Source organism: Camelina sativa, chromosome 13 (assembly GCF_030686135.1).
Source record: "Camelina sativa cultivar CO46 ecotype springtype chromosome 13, ASM3068613v1".
In the NCBI taxonomy this organism is placed as follows: Eukaryota; Viridiplantae; Streptophyta; class Magnoliopsida; order Brassicales; family Brassicaceae; genus Camelina; species Camelina sativa.
In genome coordinates, this window is record NC_141892.1 from 25430847 (window position 1) to 25451712 (window position 20866).

Genomic DNA, 20866 nt, shown 5'->3' on the forward strand with positions numbered 1-20866 from the left:
ACCTACCGACATAACACGAGCTACGAGTGACGGTGACCTATGGCACTATATAAATGTGAACTAATTTTTTTATATGAACTATGAACTTCTTTTTTTGGTAAGAACTATGATTTTTTTTTTTTTTCGTCAATCTGATTTTATTGATCTACACAACAAGAGAGATTACAAGAGCTGGCAAGGATATCAATCCTTCTAGAGAAAGAAACCGACGAGTACAAACACATTCTCGGAGACTAAGACCAAAAGAGGTGAAACAGAAGGGAAAAAACCCAAACATGCAAAATACACTACATCCAGTCGATTATTTCCCGAATCAAGATCTAGAACTCCAAAAAGAGACAAATAAAACATAAACCTATGATAAATTAAAACAGATATGATACAAAAAAACTACACAAACGGATAAAAAAACAAGATTCTCCTTTACCAAAACCGAATGGAAATGTCGTGCGACCCTCTTTATGATGCTCTGATGAAAAGCCTCAGAGGCGGTGAGACAGATCCAGAACCAAGAGAAATAGAAGGAAGGAGATCTAGATCTACAAAGTGAGATTCTTTATCTGAGGCAGAATAGATCCGGTTGACGGCTGCCTCTACCGTGAAAGGCGACGGCCAGATCCGAAGCTGAGCTTGACGGAGATACAAGAACAAGCACCAGGAACCCAAAAGGTGATAAGGTTTAAGATTCATAATCTAGATCTGAAAAAACCAGATTTGATGTCGTTGGAAGAAAACAAAGACATGGATGAGCCGAAAATCAAGATAAAACGAGACTAAAAGAAAGAAAACCTCAGCTCCGGTGCTAAGGAAGCCACCAGAGCCGGTTAGACCTAGGCGACGGCGGGTGTTTTCTATAGAGAAGGGAGAGGTTTTTTATTTTTAGAGAGAGGCCGTGGTTTAAAAAAACGTCCACCAGAACTATGAACTTCTAAATCCTTTGTATTCTCAACAAAGGGTGTTATTGGCTCCACCGTCAAGCTTTTTTGTTTTGTATATGTTTTTTATTACTAGACCGAATCTAGTTATTAGGTGATGTTTTAAATCTTTAAAAAAATTTGATGGTTTATCTTATGATGATTTGCATAATGGGTCTATTGTTGGTGAAGGGTTGAGGAATGAGGAGTGACAATGCTTAGATCTAATAACGCTGGTGGTATGGTAGATGGCAGATGATTTGAGCATTGTATGTAAGTTTTGGACATGTGTTCGAAAAGGCTTTTTGAATCTAATGTGTGATCGAGAAGATGATGGATGATGTTTATTTTTTTGTTTTCCTTGTTAACAAAGGGTATGAATGGTGATAGCGGTTAGGATGGACAAATCCGTCAGCGGTTTAGTCCGTCCCAAAAATAGGACGGACAACAGACCACTGCGGACCAACTCTATTTATACATAAAAATAGTCTGTAATTGGTTTGTAACGGTTTTTTTTCTATTATCGTTAAACCACATTGTTGCGGACTATATTTAATGAGTGGTAAATAAAGACGGTCTAATCCATTGGCGGATTTGTCCGCTTTGATTGTTGTCACCATTCAAACTTAAAAACTTGTATAGGCAAGAGACTTACATGGAAAAGATATTGAATCCAAATCAATTAATGGAAAATATATTGAATCCTAATCAATTAATGGAAAATATATTGAATTCTAATCAATTCATGTGTATGTTTAAAACTTTCTAGCTTATTAGCAAAGAATTTTGATGATTACCATTTGAGGAACATTACTAAAAAAATAAAATAGTTAACACAATATTCTACTTTAGTATATTCGAAAGTTTTTTAAAAAAATGTTCAAAATATATCTAAAGCATATAACCGAACGACTACATTAAATGGTGATCTGCTATTTTTCTGTCCTCCTATTCAAAGCCTTAGACTTTGATGGAGAAAACATATTAGGCATAGCAGATCAATTGGGTCAAGCAGATCAAGCAGAATAAAAGTAGATCAAATATTTGGTTGTTCAAGTGCATATCAAGGGTGAACAGCATCAAAAAAACTGTAGATCATATCTGCATGTATTTCTCCTGCATTTACCACAAAAAAACAAATAAATCTGAACTGCACACAATTCATTGCATTAATTTTTAAAAGTAAAAAAATTATTGAATAGTAATTTAGTGATAGAACAACTACGTTAAAGAGTGATCTGCTATTTTTATGTCCGCTCATTTGTCTCAACTTTCACCTGATACAACCTAACCTGCTGTTCTTGGGTTCTTTATATACTTTTATACCTTGGTAAAATCAACAAACCCTCTTTTACCATTGTGCTGTCTGATTTGTGGCATGCAAAGACATTAAACCAAAAAAAGGCTTAACTTGTAAAAAAGTGAACAAAAAACAAATAGAAGACAAACGAAAATAAAACCAATGGGAAAGTGAATAAAAGCAGAGCCAACGTTATGGGCAGCAGTAGCATTAATAATAAACATATAATATTATACATTCATGTACCTCTCGATATGTCATCTCCAAAGAGAGGAAAGTTTTGTCCTTTGCTAGTTTCTTCGTTTTGGGTGCATTTGATTGGACTTCTGTCAATTCTTTCTTTAAATCGTTAACTTTTTTGCATATATTAATATATATATTCTGATAATAACCTGCCATCTGAAAAAATTATTAGTTACACACAATCTTTCAGACACAAAAAGAAAAAAAAAAACAGCAAGATGAAACACGCGCGCGGGCTTGATTATTGATTCTGGTTATAAGTGATTTATAACACAACCACATCATTAACACAAACCCAAAACAATAACCTATAAATTCTTGGTATATCAAATGGGTTTCAAATTTACTACTTTTAATTTATAGACCAAAAATATTAATCAGAACTTTATATTTGTAACTTTAGTTATGTATGAAAGAGTTAGAGTTTTAATAATAAATTTATTTTAGTTTATTTGATAATCAATTTTTTTTCTTTTTTTAGTGATAGCTTATATATTATCAAATGTTTTCTCTCAGTCAGTCTATCTAGTATTTTGATATATACTTTTAGTAAGAAAATGCAAACTAGTACACGACGACAACTCACATAGGTAGGAGCAAAGAGACGAGACAATCAAACATGTTGTGTGATCTCTAAAACCTCATCACCTCACTTCTCAAACTATATATATATATATATACATATATATTTTTGTAAATTGCACAAACCTTTTTTTTTGGCATTGTCATCTGACAATATTATAAAACTTGAAAAGCTACATAGTAAATTACAACGCCGGCAGAAAACAAAAATATCTCCAGAGTCTACAGTTCAAAAGAAAGAAACTAAGCTGACGAACTATAAGAAGTTCCCAAAAACCAAGCCAGCGGAAAAGAAATTCTTCGAAACTAAGTCTTATCGGAAAGAGACAAAGAAATTAGAAATGCAAAGCAGATAATACTAAGACCAAAATTGAAAGAGGACGACTCTTAAACCTAAAAGCAGAAGTAACTAGGAAAACCTTAAAATTATAAATCAAAAGAATAGAAAACTTTTTCTTCTGAAACACCTGCGAATGCGATTTATCATAAATTCCCAAAGCCAACTCATAGATAACATCTAGCTCCTCCTATCAGAATAAGAGCCAATCTCTTGAGAAAGAAACAAGGTCCTCCTATCACAATGTAAATTGCACAAAATCTCAAACAATATTCTTAACTTGTATTATATTGTTTCATAAAGTATTCCACTTGTAACCAAAAAGACAAACTTTAAAGATATTTCGTAAGGGAAATTAACTACGTCATATCTAAACATAGTTCTTTAAATGATATCAGCAAAGATCATGTGAAACCATATCTAAAATGTTATATCATTATACATACACAAGCTTCAATTGGTGACCAAAATTTAGGAAAAGAATAAGTAGGAATATAACATTCCCCTCTATTCCACAAAGTAATATTATTTTCCTTACATTCCTCTACATTCTTCAAAAAATAAGGAACAATAGAACAAAATTGTTCCTCCCCAAAATTGATGAGGGACAAATGGAACAAAAAGAAGAACAAATAATAAAATTCGTTTTTTATTTTAAAATAAATTAAAAATATGTTTATTAATAAAATTTAATTTTGTAATATAAAAACATTCATATTTTCACAATGTATTGACAGAAAAAAAATTTTTGATAGGAATTTTATGTTAAAGTAATCTTCAGGCTCTATTTGAAAAATGTATGAGTAGTAAAATAAATTTAAATTACTCTTAAAATATTATTATATGTTAATATTAATTAATTGATATTTAATATGATAAATCTAAAATTTGTTATACATATTTTATTTTAAAATCAAATGTAAAATTTATTATATATACATTAAAAATAATATTAGTATTATCATTGAAATTTAATTTATTTAATATTTAATATATTTTAAAAACATTTTCATTGTTTGGTTACCATTTACTATTTTATTTTTCTCTGTAGATTTTTTTTTCATTCTTCAAAAACTGTTTATTCCATTCCGCATTATTTTTTTTATTCTTTTTCTTTTTGTTTTTTTAATGGTTACGAGTAGGAGCCACATAACCAACATTTACTCTATAAATAATAATACTTGTGTATCAACCCCTGTTTTAAAAATCGGTCTAGGCGGTCGTGTAATCGCCGGTTACACGCTAGGCAGCTTTCTGCCGCCGCGATTTGAATCCAATCGGCCAAAAAATTGGGAATAAATTTTTTTTTTGAGGTTTTTGATGTTCTAACTATGATTTTTGTTGTAGATCTATCATATAAAGGCTAAAACTATAAGAATAACAAAGTAGAATGAAGAATAATTGCCAAGAAAATGAAAACCCAGCTTAATTAGGGTTTTCAGATCGATATCAATAAGGAAGAAGATGAGGACATTTTCGTCATTTTGTATTCATTAATGAAAAATCGAGAAAAAACCAAAAAAGAGATTGGTGAGGCTCAAACCCGTGAACTCTGGATTGTATGTGCCACTGCACCACCGACGAATCCTAACAATATGTTACAATTTTACTATATTATAGATGTATATAGATAAAACCCCTAAAACTAGTCCCGATTAATCCCGATTTTAATCCGATTTTCCGATTAATGGCTAGGCCCTCATTCACCGCCCGACTAGCGCCTAGCTATTTCTAAAACAAGAGTATCAACTAACAAAAATATTAAAAGTACAAATAAAAAACAAAAATATTAAAGTGATTATAACGATTATTGATATAAAAAAATATTGTGTTTTGAATGTTTATTAGTATCTGGATTTTGTGTACATTCTCTTCCAAACGAAAAAACAAATTTCCAATCTTATTATATATAATATTCATGAGAAACAGAAACACAAATGTGATTATAGTGATGTAAATATTTCATTATTATGTTATTACGGAATAATACGGATCACATTTTTGTGTTTTTTTTTTGTCGTTTAGGCAGAGTGAGGAATAAATAAGAAGAAGCAAACAAGGGAGATAGCTCCAAAATTCTCGGGCAGACAATATTCTTATTATCCATAATTTCATCCAATGTGAATCTTTCTTTTGTACACAACAACAAAAATAAATGCAGAGAAACAAAGAAGAAGAAACACCCTTGGCCGGGTCAAACAAATTTCAGCAACTAAGCGCTTCGTATTTAACCGGAATCGGTTGGTTAAACCCGGTCCGCGCAATCAAACTCCCAACCACCGTCAAATCTCTACAAAACACTCCTTTCACCACATTCGTATTATTATTACTGTTGTTCACAGCTCTAATCGGCGTTTCGATGATATTACTCCGCTGATGAGTTTCCGTGACTACAGCTGCGGCTGCCACGGCTTTCCGTTGCTTCTCGGCAGCTTGTTCCGTTGCGACGATGTTACTTGTCACGACTGAGTAGCCTTTCTGGATCAATCTGTATAGTAATAGAGTTGACATCCTGGCTCGGTCCTTAACCGAGTCTAATTCTTCCTCATCATCGGTTAAGTCAAACCGGTCGATAAATGACATTGATCTCTCCGGTTTATGTTTTAAATTGAGTAACAAGTAGGCTCGGTCCAGCTCTGATCTGGAGCAATCACGTCTGATTCCCATCAGAGCGTAGTAATCCACGTTCCCGAGGTCTCCGTTTGCGATTCTCGACTTCAGTTGCTGGATCTTCGTGGTCAAGACGCATAGTTTCCCCGGTATTTCTCTGTACCGGACGTTGTGCCGTTTCCAAACCGGACCGGGTAGTTTCCGATCACGTAAGATGGAGTTGTAGAGGAGTTTCAGGTGTTCGAGATCGTGAAGCGAGTCCGGGAAACACCTAACGGATTCTAGCAACGCGGCTCTGGTTTCCAAGGCTTGGAGACACGACGGGTCTAAGGCTAGGGTTTTGTTACAGTCGGCGATTGATTCCGCGATTCGTCCGGCGGATCTGTAGGCGGAGGCGCGGTGCATAAAGCACTGGGCGAGAAACCCCTGGGGCGCGCCACGGCGGCTGTCTAAGATTTTGGAGAAATGGCGGATCGATTCGGAGTAGAGCCCAGCGTCGAGAGCGGCGAGTGCGGCGGCGCGGCGTCGTAAGAGTAGCTTGATGTGTGATAGAACGTGAGCGATGCTCTCGGATCGTGGCTGAGATCCGGAAGTGACGACAACGGAAGGAGGAGGAGGAGAGGAACCGCCGTCGTTGGAGGAGGAGGAGGAGAAGAGAATGAAGCTGTCGTCGGACCAGCAGATGCTCTGACGGCGAAACGCGGCTGTGGCTAAGCGTTTACCGGTTTGGAGAAGAACCATAGCGTCCTCCATCAGACCTAGATGGCAACAAGCTTGACCTAAAACCAAATATCTGTGTAACAGAAGAAGAAAAGATCCGAATCAAAAAAAAATCCGGGTCGGGTTTTAAAAATGGATTACTAATTAAGAGATGGGTTAAAAAAAAAAGGGAAAATAAATGACCTCCATTGCCCTTGTTCGTCACAGTTTTTACTGAGACCTGCCATGACCTTCTTCTTCAAATCAGAGACAGAGAAGCATTTAAAGGAGGAGTCGTCGTGATGATGATGATCGTTGAGAAGATTGACAGATTCACGAGAAGAATGAGTAAAAGAGAGGTCGCCGGGGGAATCTTCGGCGGCTAATTTGAGGCTAGGGATGTAATCGTGAAGCATATCGGCGACGTCTTTGAATCGACGGAGGTAAAGAAGCGATCTGGCTTTGAGTTCGAGAGCGAGTTCGTAACGTGGAGACACAGAGAGCGCAGATTCGAGAAGATCCAGAGCCGATGTCACGTCGTTTGGATCTTGACTCGCTATTAAATTCCTCGCTTCTTTCATATACTTATCAACGATCTGGACGAACAAAATTACAAACACAACAAAAATTTGATCAGATCGATTTCGAATCCCAAATTGGAGAGGCAAAGATTACACACACTGACCTTCTTGTTACGGAGCCACCAATGCTTCTTCTCGCCATACACCGCCATTGACGTAAATTCTTATGGTCTTCGTCTGAAACAAAATCCAGAACACGAAGAAGAAGAAGAAGAAGAACTTTTCTCTCTTCTCTCGATCCGGAAAAAAATTAAATTAATTTTAATTTTTATATATATATAGAGAGAGAGAGAGAGGAAAAGTCGAAAACACGAGAGAGAGAGAGAGATTTTGAAAAATCATGTGAAGAATTCGAGTGTCTTAAATATGGAAGCGAGTTGTGGAATAGTAGAGAGTAGTAAGAAGATGAATGTTTAAAATGACATATTTACCCCTAAATGTACTTTGGATCCTTTTTTGGTTTGAGGCTCTTCTTTTTTCTTTTATCCTAGCTGGCAACAACACTATTGCTTTGCTCACCATAAAAACCTATCATGATTCCACCCTTCATTCATTATTTCCTAAAATACACCTTTTTTTTTTGGGGTTCCGAAATAGAAAAAAATATAGTATTAATCATTTTTCCAAGGCATTTTTCGCAAGTACTAGTAGTATATTTTTTTCTTAACTTGGATATGTATAATAAAACTTACTATTACTGTTGATATCCCAAAATTATGTGGCTAACTTTAATGTCAAACAACAACCAAAAAAATATATTATGTGGTTAACTTTAGTGATCAAAATAGATTGCGATTTGCGAGTCATGCTAGATATTTTAAATTGTTTTATCGAAGGATTTTTTTTAGTTTTTAATCGTTTTCTTCAATGAGGAGAAAGCTTTCGACTTTATTTAGTTTTTATTAAAATACAAATATATTTTAAGCTTTTCAATGAATGCACATGTATATACTATTATTTATATATGGGTACAAGATTTAGATAAAAAGTATGGCCTGCTTTGGTTGGCTTTAAAGTCTTTCTCTCTCTCTCTCTCTAAACTAAAAAGTGAATATATATATATATATATTATGTGTAGTACGTGACATATTTAATCTTTGGAGGGAGATTGACTCTTTAAGATGTTAGATAAAAAGTGATTAATTATCACTAGATTACAAGTCAAAATTCACTTATGATGAATTAATATACCAAATTATCTATATGTCATCCACAGTATATATATATATATATAGATTTTTATGTGTAAAAAATACAATAATAAATATGCAAAGGTACAAAAGTAAATGTTCTCCAACTAACGGGTTTGCTTTTTGCAGTTGCTGCTGATATCTCATGCACGCAACAATTATACCGCTCGAGGTTAGACGCAATAAATTTTTCAATTTTGTTTTTATAGATTTTCAAAAGAAACCATTTTTTTTTAAAAAAGTAGCAGCAATTTTTTTATATTATTAAACAAATTTAAAATAGGTAGGTATTTTAAAAAAAAGTTCAGTCGGAGAGGAAAATTTATGCTCTGCGTTAGTTTTTTTTTTCTTTTTCTATGTACCCTTTTTATTCGTCCTATAACAATACTATTTAAACCGAAATAATAGTTTTTGTTTTTTTATGTCAACATATTTTATGAACCTTTTAAACGAGGAAACTGACATGGTAAATTGGTAATGGTAATATCGTGTTGTTGAAGGAAAAAAATATAAAGGGGAGGGAAATAAAGTAACCACAAAATACTTTTTGGTAGCAGGAAAAAAAATTGTAATTAATATAAGTAAGAAGGAAATGGTTGCGTTAACGCCAAGAATATGACTTTGTAGTTTGTATTAGCTTCAACGTGGCATTCTCCTATACGAGCGTATCAAATAAATTAAACTCGGCCATAAAAAAATTGCCAAAAAAATTAGTGAATCATTGCATCAACAACAAGGATAAAAAATGCCTTATCTAAGTTCAATATTTCATCATTCTGAATGCTTTTTAACAAAAAAAAAATCGAAGAGAATAAAGCGAAGAAACAATATTCGTAGAAACTAGAAAGAGGCTCTAGATGACATATTCTTAGTTTTCACCATCATTTGTTCAAGACAAATGTCACGGAATGAGTCATTGTTTCTCTTGTTCTTATATTGTAATCTGGATCCTAATGATTCTATCAATATTGACTTTTTTTTTATTGTACAATGTTGATAGCGTGTAATACAATGTTGATAGCGTGTAAAAATAAAATAAACGAAGCTAGTACAAGAATAGAGTCACTTCAATGAATGATTTGACCTAGTGATCTAAACCCATTTCATTTATATGTAGAACCACATAGATAAATAATAATACCTATGTTATGTGATTGATGTTATGTGATTTATTTGTGTCCCACAAATATTGATTTTATATGATTTATTTTTGTTTGTGGATTAATGTATTACTACTTTTAGTTAATTAATATTAAACTTTTGTCAATTTCAAGAAGTGGTCATTAATAAAATTCAATAGTCATTGGTTTATAAATATATAATACTTTTAGTAAGAAAACTTTATTATTCCCTCCGTTTCAAAATATAGGATGTTTTAACTAAAGCACGCAGATTAAGAAATATTTATTTTAACAAGTTCAATCAATCAGAAACAATACTGCATAATAGAAAATACTAAACTAATCTAAAAGTTACATAGAAACTTGAAAACATCATATATTATGAAACAAAATTTTTTTCTAAAACATCTTATATTTTGAAACGGAGGGAGTAATATTTAAAATTATTAATCATTATTTCTTAATTAGCGTGAAATCGTTCAAACATCAATCATTCAAAGACAAAAAGAGTAATTGTAAAATAGTTTTGCACATTGTACCAATTCTTGACTCAATAGGTACCCCAAGGAAAACGATTATGTTATTGTTAAGTATAGACACCACGGGATAGATATAGTTCATGCAATGATATATGCTCGTAAGTCCAAATGTCCAATACTCCAAAATAAAGCAATTATTTAGAGATTATTAATTTTTATATACATAATTATTATTTTGATACACTGATTAATTGTGCCACAATGTTGGAAAAGTACAATCTTATGCGCTAACCATATAATTATTGGTCATTCAAAAACAAATAATATACGTTCATGATTCGATTCCCTTTCAGACACTAACAATTCTTTTTGGAATATGTTTTTATATGAAAATATAAACATGACTGATAATTGCGGTGTTCACAAAATCATACTATATATAGTTTTTATATACTTATTTATATGTCTTATCCTAGGAATAATAAATGATTATGTATGAGTTTCTATTATGAATTCTTGAATTGGGCTCTAATGTGTGGAAGGGGCCAGCAAAGAATGACATAATTGCAAAATAACATGACAAGTTCTATATGTATCAAATGAGTCTGGTTTGGTTTCTTTCTATGCAAACATGTTTCACAGCTCATTTATCCAGCTCTTAAGCTCTCTCTCTTTTTTCTTCGTTTGTTTACTACTATGTATACATTTTTAGCTTGTTATATTTGTACGTATTTAGGTATTTTGATATCCGATGTCTTTCAGTGTTGTTCGAAAGAAACAAAATGAGTTTTGATTTGATGCACACGCTAGATCGATAACTACATACTATTATAATATAAATGATGGTTGTAAATTGTACTTAAACTCAGTGATTGAATTGATTGGTAAAATTGTGGAATATAGATTCCATAAAACTTGAGAATTACACCAGCTGATCAAAATCGTGATATTTGTTTAGTTAACTGTATAATTTGTGAAAGTACTTATGATGTCATTCTGGATTAACTAACCCATTACTTTTGTGTAGTGTTGTCAATCTGTTTTTTTTTTCATTATTTTTTCTTTTAAACATCTATGAAAGTATGAAGCTTGTGTTTGTATAGTAGTACTCCACATAATAATAATTATCCCCTAAGTTGTTAAGTAGTGATCTCTTAATTTCTTTGTTTATTTAATATGCAACTCTCCCGTAATGAATCTGTCTCATGTATATACAGCTAAGGCTGCTAGTTATAGTGTTGGTATGTATAGGTAGGCACAGGCATAGGAGGATCCATATTTAAGGAAGTAATATAAAGAATTATGACATGATACATAATGGTTGGTTTCTTAAGTTATTTAAGACATTGACATCAAATTTTAAATGTTAAGGATACAAAGTGCCGAGTTAGAAGCGAGCAAGTCATTTAATGTTTCAAGTGGGCAAACACATGTTGTGTTTTGTAATACATTTTTTTTTTCTGTTCCGTTCCGTATGTAGTAACTATTTATTCGTTTTAAGGGAAATGCTATATGTTATCCCCTCCGTATATGCTATTCATGTTCACTTTAATCAGCTAATGAATTTTGTAGGCAATAAACAAATTGCGAGACCTGTCAATATTAACTATATATATAACAATGGCAAATGAAATTGTTAACGGATATTTCCCCTCATTGGATCCCTTCTACAATAGTTCTTATATTTCTGCAGGAACAGCTGCCGAGTAGTTGTTGTTTGGTGGGAGTTTACTAATTGTACATTAAATAACCAAAAAAATCTAAAATATGCTACGTTAATACTACTAGTATTCAGGACTATGAAAGAGAAGTTTAATGTGTTGTCCAGAAAAAAAAAACAAAAAAGGAAAGAGAAGTTTAATGATCACTATCTGAGTTTTTTGTGTGTGTGTTTGTTGTATAGAGTCAAAGTTGTATACTGTATTGCGTTTACTGAATACACTACATTGTAGTTCCCTAGCAGAGATATTTCGTAAATTCAAATTTTACATACTACAAACTAAATTAGTGGTTTTTCAAGAAAATTTGCGGATATATAGAAATAGTGTTTAAATATATATATTTTAACATGCAAACAGTTGGAGGTTAAATATGACAGAAATGCATAATTAGTTAAATTAAAGTATAGTACTGAAGTTTACAGATATGCGAATGCAATCTCGTGAGTGGTCCATTAGTTGCCACTAATTTCGATCTATTCATATTTTTTATACACAACTACGCATTGATTTTGACCATTTTCATTCTATTCTGTCATTAGTTAAAATGCAAAGTAGTGAAATATATAATAACACCTTTCCAATGAGATCTCATCTAAGTGTAACTTGCTATTTAAGCTATAAGTTAACTAAAATAGATATATAGATTAATGGTATAGCTCTTCAATTATCAATACGTGTTTGTATCCAATGAGGGCAAAACTTTGTTGTGAAGCCCTAAAGATTCCCTTATCCAAATTTGACCCACATCCACATGTGTAGTTTATGATAATATATTTTAATTACCATATTTAGATTACTGCGTTTATTCTTCTAGTTGAGTTATATATGATTATATTTTAGTTTTTGAAATATAATTCTATTTCATTTTCAGTTAAATTTAGCACGCGTGATTCCATACTTCCATATAGATAGGAAAATAATCACTCTATTGTATTTTTTTCATTCTTTTCAAAAATATATAGTTAATTAAATATGTTATAAATTAAAGATAATTTAAATCTTATTTGTCCCATTTATAATATTGTATGCATAAAAATTCATGGAATTATTTGTGTATATAAAATCTGATAAATAAGGACTTAAAGGCCACTCCTATAAAAATTTGTAACTTTCTTGTAGATGTTAGTTTACTTTCTTTTTTTTTTGGCGGCAAACAAACGATTTTTTTATCATCTGACATAGAAAGTAATTAGTACTATTATTTATCATTAAGATTTGCAACATAAACCAATCATATGTCGAGATCATCATCCATTGTGACCTCATGTTTTTGACTAAACAAAAACAAAAATCTTCGACAGGATGGACGACGTGCCCTACACGTGCATGAAGACGAGATTTCACGTGTCACATTCATCTATCTTAATATTTTTGAAGTACATTTTTATGTCATTATCTCTTATTTATGTATCTAAATAAGTCTTAACTAAATTTTCAGCAATCTTTACAACCAAATATAATCATTTTCTTATTTAATGATATTAATTTCCTAAAAACTATCTACCTAATTTAAATCAATATGCTAGATTAAAATATAATTCTCTTTGCACTTTTATTTAATCTTATATTTAATTATTTTAATTACTATTTAATTCATAAAATTAATAAATTTTAGATTTTTTTCCGCATTTGATGTGATTTGAATTTTTATAAACGAATCTATATTTTAAAATTTTTCTTAGGATATTTATAATCAAACAAGTATATCCACATATAGAGCTCGAAATACATTTTTAAAGTACAATAGAGTACCATCACTTTTTGGCTTTTTGCCAACTTCGAGTCAGATTTTTAACTAAAATTATAACCGATTCAATTATCCGGATCTTCCTTAAGATTACCGAATATTTTGGGTCGGTTTCAAATCTATAGCGTACTTATTTACATCCAATTAATGTCAATTAATTCCTATTGTATCTTAGAAAATATCTAATTTACATGCCGAATTTTTAAAGCTGAGTTTGACAAAAAGAACTGATAACATAAATTCTGTAATCACATCCATATAATATAGCAACTAATTCAAGATGAATACATCTTAGGAAATATCTAATTTGCGTTTAATAAACGATTACATATTTCCTAAGTTCTTATTAGCTTTAAATGTACACTATTAATCCAAAAATATCAATTGACAATCAAAATAAGAATGTCATATCATTCATTCCTAAATCATAGTTAACCAAATCATAAAATGTATATTCTTAACTTGCGAATCAAGAGTTTATACAAAACCTATCTACAACCGTTAACAGTATATATAGAGATGCAATTCACCATCGACTACAAGCACCACTAAACTATTACAGTATTATATCAACAAAATAATAGACCCGTGGTGTACCACGGGATAAAACCTAGTACCATTTTATATCTTAGGTTTTTCTTACAAATGGATTAGTAGTTTTTTAAAAATTATAACATCGGATTAATCAGAGTTTCTATACGGTTATGACATATATATTGTTACCACTTAACAGAAGCGAATCAGCGATATTGAATTGTGGAAGTGTTATGTACCTTGTGCCTTGTGGACTCGTGGTCAGTTGTGGTAATGTCCGAACCTTAAACAAAAAAAAGTTGTTAAGACTTAAGTATAGATGTCAATTTCTTGCAATTCTAAACTAGTTAAATTTTTGTTCACTTGTGTTTTCTAACATAGTACCCTTTTTAGAAAAGTAACTAATTCAAAATTTTTAATATATTAAATATCTATAAATCTTATTGTTCTTCAAAATGCTAAAATATTCATCTTCCCAATGTTGTATGAGTTTTATAAAACAATGATAACCTATATATATGATATATCTAGAGTTGACAAAAAAATGATGACACTATACTATATTAAAATGGTAACATCAACGAATTAGATATCATGTCAGTTACTTTGTTTATTTCTCTTTTTGCATATATAAGAGCATGTTTACAAGGGGATTTTCTTAAAATTGCTCATTTTTTTGGATTAAAAAAAATTAAAAAACTCATAATTCGGTTCACTAAGGCGAGAAACGTTTCTGAAATAGGGAACTGGAGCAACGATACATATGTGATGTGTCTGTATTTTATAGGGGTTTAATCATAGTTTTTTCATTTGTTTTGTTTTCATTGGATCAAAGTGTGCTTTTAGAGTCTTTTTTAGTCTTTTGTGAGTTTGTAAAGGTATTAGGTTACTTTAGAATGGTAGTGAATGTTTTGGAGATGAAAACATACATGTGGAGCTAGTTTGGTAAAGATTGATCGGATTAGCAAGCAGATGGAACAAACGCATGAAAAGACACAGGATCAACCAATCTCACTTGAAATCGACTGATCTCGTCCCGACCGTTTTCCTTTTTCGTTTTAAAACGACTTTTAGGGTTTTATTTTGATATTTAAGTTAGAGGTTCGGCTTCCAGAGACATAAGCTTTTTTTTCTGAGACTATTATGTATTGAGAGGATCTCTAATCATTCTTGACACTTTAGAGAAAATTTCTAAACCATATTCTCTATTCTTTTGCAATTCAATTATGTTTTCTTCATCATTGATTTAATTGTTGTTCTTTCATCTCCATGTCTGAGTAGTTTCTCTGTTGGGTTTAGGGTTTCTAAAGAGATTTATGATTTAATTGATGTTAGGTTGTTAGATTGGAATTGATCTTGTTGTTCTTCATCTTTGTTGCTACTTGCTCTTATTGATGTAACTAGATTAGCTACCTAGTTTATGTTCTTAGGATTTATTCATCTATGCATCAAAAGTGCGGTTGAATTTCCTGAAAATAACAAAGGTGAGCAAAGTGATTCTTAGCCAACGAGAATTGAAGTTAAGACACTTTGTGAACATATCAAACTTGAACCTTGTTAATGCTTGCTTGATAATCTGAATTCAAACGAGAGTTTAAGGTTTAAAACGTTCATTACATAGATAATTAACGCTGCGGGAGTGGGTTAGCTATACACTAGTGATTTGTGTTCAAGAACGGTCCTTAATTAATTCCATCTAAATATTCTGTATTTGTTATCATAGCTCTATGATGATTCCCAATACCCAATGCTTTTAATTGATTGATTTAAACACTCTTTAATTTACAACTTTTGTTAGTGACTTTCATACACAAACTCTTCTTTGTCTTACCTATATTTAATATTTATAATTTCATATGTGATTATTTGGTGTCTAAGGATTCAATCTCGAAGTGTTACGACAATATCACTAGATCGTGGTTGAGTACACCTTAAGTTATTAATTGACCTTTGATCAGCATGTTCTGGTACGTTGTTGCGTAAAAAAAAAAGATCTCATTTTCTTCTTTCTTTCTTATGCGATCCTCTCTCTCGATCCAAAAGGCGAATCAACCGCCGATTCATCTGAAGATCGTAAAAATCATTCGATTCAGCTCGTAACCAACCAAAACAGTCAAATAGCAGCAACCCTAAAAGCTAAAATCCCTCTAAGAGCAAAAGGGCCACTGGAAATAAACCGCCATGAGACCTCGATTTACTCAGAATGTCTATCTGTTGACTCGCTACACACATCTCCGCTGCTTCCACCATACTCATCGCCGAACCTTCAGTTCTTTCCTCAACAATTTTTGTTCAAATAAGTTCGGCGCTCGCGCCACTCCTCTCGGCGGCAACAGTGGTGGAGGCGGAACCGGAGATTCCAAAGGTAATTCCAACAAATATGCTATGAAGCTCTTGTACGTAGTTTATATTATCCTGAGATTACAATTGAGAATCGTTTAATTTGCATCTCCATTGTTGCATTCTTCAATTGAGCAAAAATGGCTACTATTCTTATACTTGGAGCTCTTAATGCTAGACGGCTCTATGAAGACAAGAAGGTAATGTATTGAATCAACTTGTTAGGTAGACAGACAATGGCAAGGTTCTTTCCATAGAAGTTGGTGCATCTTCTTAGCATTGTTTTCTACTGGTTGAGTAACAGATCGAAGAGAAACGGGAAAGGGGAATTGAACTTGAGTTCCACCAAGATGTTAAGGTAAAACTCTTTTTTGCTCTTGTTCTCTTAGTCTTCAATGTCCATAAGTTCTTGAATCGTAATGTCCTGAGAGCACGATAGAGTATATACCTTGTTTGGATAATACTGATGTGATCAAGAAGCTCAAATCGACTAAGCGAGGTGAGATATTCGAGCGTCATTCTCCTGCGAAAGGTAAAGGCTTGAATTGCTTGGTTCTGCCTCCTACAGGTTACCGTCATCCAGTTCCATGGCCTAAAATCATGACGAGGTAACTCCTTTGTTTGCAATCTCTTGTTAGAGTTTATGGCTAACTAAAGCTCCAATAGCATTATTGCATTTTGGTTGTAAAATTCTGATCTTGGGATTAGCTTAAGTAGTATTTGGATTTTACTTATTTATAGGTGTGGTTTAGCAATGTTCTTCGTACTCGGCTTGTTAGAGACAAAGGAGGTCAGAACTGGATTTCACGAGATAAGAACAAGTTCAATCAATGGCTCTTCTAGGTTAAAATGTACTTACTTTATTGATGTGTTGCGTAACATGTTTTATAATATGGTTGTAGTTTTTGTCTCTCGTAATGAGATTTTGTTGTGCAGCCAATGGAGGAGCATCTGAGATGCAAAAATCTACAAGCTGTTCTAATGGTGTGAATTTGTAACTTTCTATTCTAATGGAAATTTTTTTCCATGTTCAAGCCTTTACCTTTCGCAATATGCTATTGTTTTGGTCTTGCGTCATCTCTTACTAGGTTTCCTTTATCAACATGTGAAGTTAAACGATGCGTGAAATTTAGTAAAATTCTAGCTGAAAGAATGTGGAGACGTTGCTACAGAGTCCTTGTCTTCCTAGTGATGTCTTTGAAGGCCAATTACATAACATATATTAATGAAGTTGGCAACTAGGAAATCGAATTTGAAGCTGCAGATTGCTTAAAATAGTTACAATGAGTCAGTTACAAGTAACAAAATTGTCATTTTTGAACTGGTTGAACCAATTATCTCTTTTTTAGTTGTGGTATATTATCAATAATGTGAATACATGAAGCTGACAACTGGGGAAGCAAATTTTCTCCAATGATGGTTGTGCCTAGTGGCTGAATGCTAATAATAGTTACAGGATTTGTCATTTTCCAAGAAATGGTTGAAGCACAATCACAAGATCTGTACTATTATTATATCTAGAAATGAGTTCTTTTGGCTCTTCGGAAAATCCATGAATCGCCGTCCTCTCTATCAATGTGTTGTCCAGGGCAGTTAGTCGTGTTTGGATCTCATCAGACTTTGCTTCTTTTTTTTTTTGTAGGAAGTGAGACTGTGGAGGGAAAAGAGGTGACAAACGAGCAAATGGTATCCGCATCTGACACTTCATTGCCTCTTGTGACAGTTCCTTCTCCTCATTTAGCAAAGAGAATGGAGTCATGGAGTCATGTGCGCTACTGGTCTGTGTGTACAATACTCTCTTCTGGTCATGTCTCTTTTATATTCACATTGCAGCTTATCTATTTAAGATTCTCGTGTTCTTACAACTGAAAAAAAGATGAAACTGGAGAGAAGAAATTCTGATAGGGTTCTCTAGTGGAAGGGAGATTTTGTTTATAGTCCTTAGTGGATTGATTTGATTAGTTTAATATTAAGTATATAATAAATTTAATTATAAGCAACTTAGTAGAGGATTTCTAGTGGAGTACAAGGTGTTCTCTTTTTTGTTTTGTTTTTTCTTTCTTTTCTGTAGAAACTAAGATTCCAAGGTTCCCTATTGCTATATGCAACACATATGTGACACAATATGAGAAGGGGATAAGTTAAAAAAAACAAAAGTGTAAAATGCATTGTTGTTTTTGGTACGCTCATGTATCATACCAAATTCTGGTACGTGAAAACGCAGAAAAGTGTGTATGAGGGTGCGTTAGACCATCTGCATCGGAGAAATGCTTCATCGTGTCTCAAAATAAGATATGTTAATTATTTTTGTTTTCTCACCAAAAAAAAAAAAATATTTTTGTTTAATATTATTATATATTTAAATAATAAATCTGAAAAAGAAAAATTAGCTTATACTAGACTGACACATGTCTAAAACGATTCTCAGGATGCTTGTAGATGCAACATTTCTCAACTTTTTTTTATTTTATTTTATTTTTTTTGTTTTAACTAAGAATACCCCTAATAAAAACTACTAGTGGACATGCTCACAAACTACTAGTGGACATGCTCTTACGTGTATTATGCACGTTAATTGGCCAAATTAAATCCCATTAATAAACATCATTTAGATGACACTCATGTAAATGGATCTCAAAAGTGTCAAAAATGCATATAAAAGTTCACAAAGATAGGAAAAAGCTTGAAAATACTTCATTTATTTTATTTTGGAAAAAAATACCTCATATTTTTCGTTGGACAAATAATACCTCGTTTAATTAATACCTTGTTTATTTAAAACAAATAGAAACTTAAATTTTTAAGGATAAAATTTTAATTTTCAAATAATAATACACGTGCTAGGTATTAAAATTACAACATTTAAATATTGAGGTATTAATCAACATCAATTAATTAAACGAGGTATTATTTTTCTAACGAAAAAAGATGAAGCAGTTTTTGTTTAAAATAAAAATAGATGAGGTATGTTTAAGCTTTTTTCCCCACAAAGATGTTATCCACCCTAATTTTCTCAAATTTCAAACATACAATATCAAAAATTTTGATTGATATACCAGTCGTAATCATTAGAATTAATAACTTTGTAAATTCTTCTTTACTAGGATTTAACCTGTGGTATACCATGGGATAATCTTTACTTTTACACATATATATTTTATTTTCTTACAGTTTTTTTAGTACTGAAATTATCTAATTTAAATTTTTATTATTTTTTAGATTTAATCTAAGTGTCATAACCTATACTGTATTTGATTACCAAAATTATGATTTTTTTGTTATGTTAGTGTAGAAGATAAAATCAGTTTCAATTTCTTAATTATAATATTTGAAGTCAAAATTTTAATTTTTATTTGAAATAGAATATTAGATTGTTTATTTATTTTTTAGAAAAATTTGAGATAATTAAATTTGAAGGAAAACAGAAATTTATTGTAGATTTATTTTAGGAAAGTTATGTTAGATATAAATATTATATAAATATAAACCCAAACTAATTTAGATAAATAGGAATCAATTTACTAGAGATATTTTAGATAATTAATTTTGTTTGATTTTATAGCCATATCCCCTATATATTAATAGAGAAATGTCGTCGCTGGAGAGCTTGAGACACCAATGAATTTATTGCTCTTATTTTTATGGATATTTACACATAATTGCTATTAAATGATTAAATAATATTCCTTTTGAATTAATTAAAAAATCATACATTTTAATTTTAAAATATATTTTAATCATTTTTATAATATATTTAATTATTATAACATTATTAGATCTAAAACATTTTCAAAATCCAAATTTATTCACCTATTAAAAAAAACTGATTACTATTCACATATTTAAATTTTCCATAATAAAATTATCACAATAATCATTATTATAGACAATGGACTTATTTAATACTATTAGTATAATATTCCACGGGTGAAACATATTCTTACACAAAAAAAAAAACAAAAAAAAAATCTTGCATAGATTGAAGAAAGAACAGATTATATATTTAGTTGATACATAGTAGTTTGATCTAAACATAATCTCACAGGTTATATATTTGGTTTTTATACAAACAAAATTTAGATCCTCTATAATAACTTTACTCCTAACATAACTTTACTCCTAACACTACTTTTATCTGCATAGATTTATTCGCACATAGTGCAGGTTGTTACCTAGTTATAATTGTATTTTGTGAAATTATTTAGGGATTAACTTTGTAATTAAGTACAACTAAAAAGGTAGATTACAAAAATATACTTCAAAAATGTTAATATAGATCTATAATAAATAAATAATACGAAACTCTATTTAAATCATTGTTATGAGCGTAAGTAATATAGCTAGCATGCAGTTATCTCATAGATAAATATAGGCATTGTTCTTTAACGATTCGTTAACCATCATTGATAAAATATTTAACAAAACATATTAACAACTCTGAAAGAAATTGTTACTCAATCATCTCTTC

General features: G+C 31.5%; 2 protein-coding genes across 6 annotated transcripts; one reads left to right on the forward strand and one right to left on the reverse strand.

The window, feature by feature from the left end:
* Positions 1 to 5452: 5452 nt before the first annotated feature.
* On the reverse strand, positions 5453 to 7634 carry LOC104737571 (uncharacterized). Its single transcript, XM_010457773.3, has 3 exons — positions 7371 to 7634; positions 6890 to 7281; positions 5453 to 6779 (listed from the first exon to the last, which is right to left on the reverse strand). Exons 1-3 carry the CDS (start codon positions 7416 to 7418, stop codon positions 5582 to 5584), a joined length of 1638 nt encoding a protein of 545 aa, XP_010456075.1. The 5' UTR covers positions 7419 to 7634; the 3' UTR covers positions 5453 to 5581.
* An 8393-nt stretch (positions 7635 to 16027) lies between these two features.
* Positions 16028 to 18579, forward strand: LOC104737572 (uncharacterized). Of its 5 annotated transcripts, XM_087480464.1 has the most exons (7): positions 16028 to 16423; positions 16577 to 16598; positions 16703 to 16756; positions 16967 to 17006; positions 17140 to 17249; positions 17335 to 17382; positions 18041 to 18441. In XM_087480464.1, exons 4-7 carry the CDS (start codon positions 16999 to 17001, stop codon positions 18265 to 18267), a joined length of 393 nt encoding a protein of 130 aa, XP_087336590.1. In that variant the 5' UTR covers positions 16028 to 16423; positions 16577 to 16598; positions 16703 to 16756; positions 16967 to 16998; the 3' UTR covers positions 18268 to 18441. The 5 variants fall into 5 exon arrangements, 3 of the variants coding, with proteins under 3 accessions (XP_087336590.1, XP_087336589.1, XP_087336591.1); XM_087480465.1 differs by lacking the exon at positions 16028 to 16423 and having other exon boundaries at positions 16491 to 16598; positions 17140 to 17241; XR_015577622.1 differs by lacking the exons at positions 16577 to 16598; positions 18041 to 18441 and having other exon boundaries at positions 16624 to 16756; positions 17140 to 17241; positions 17335 to 17436.
* Positions 18580 to 20866: the final 2287 nt, after the last annotated feature.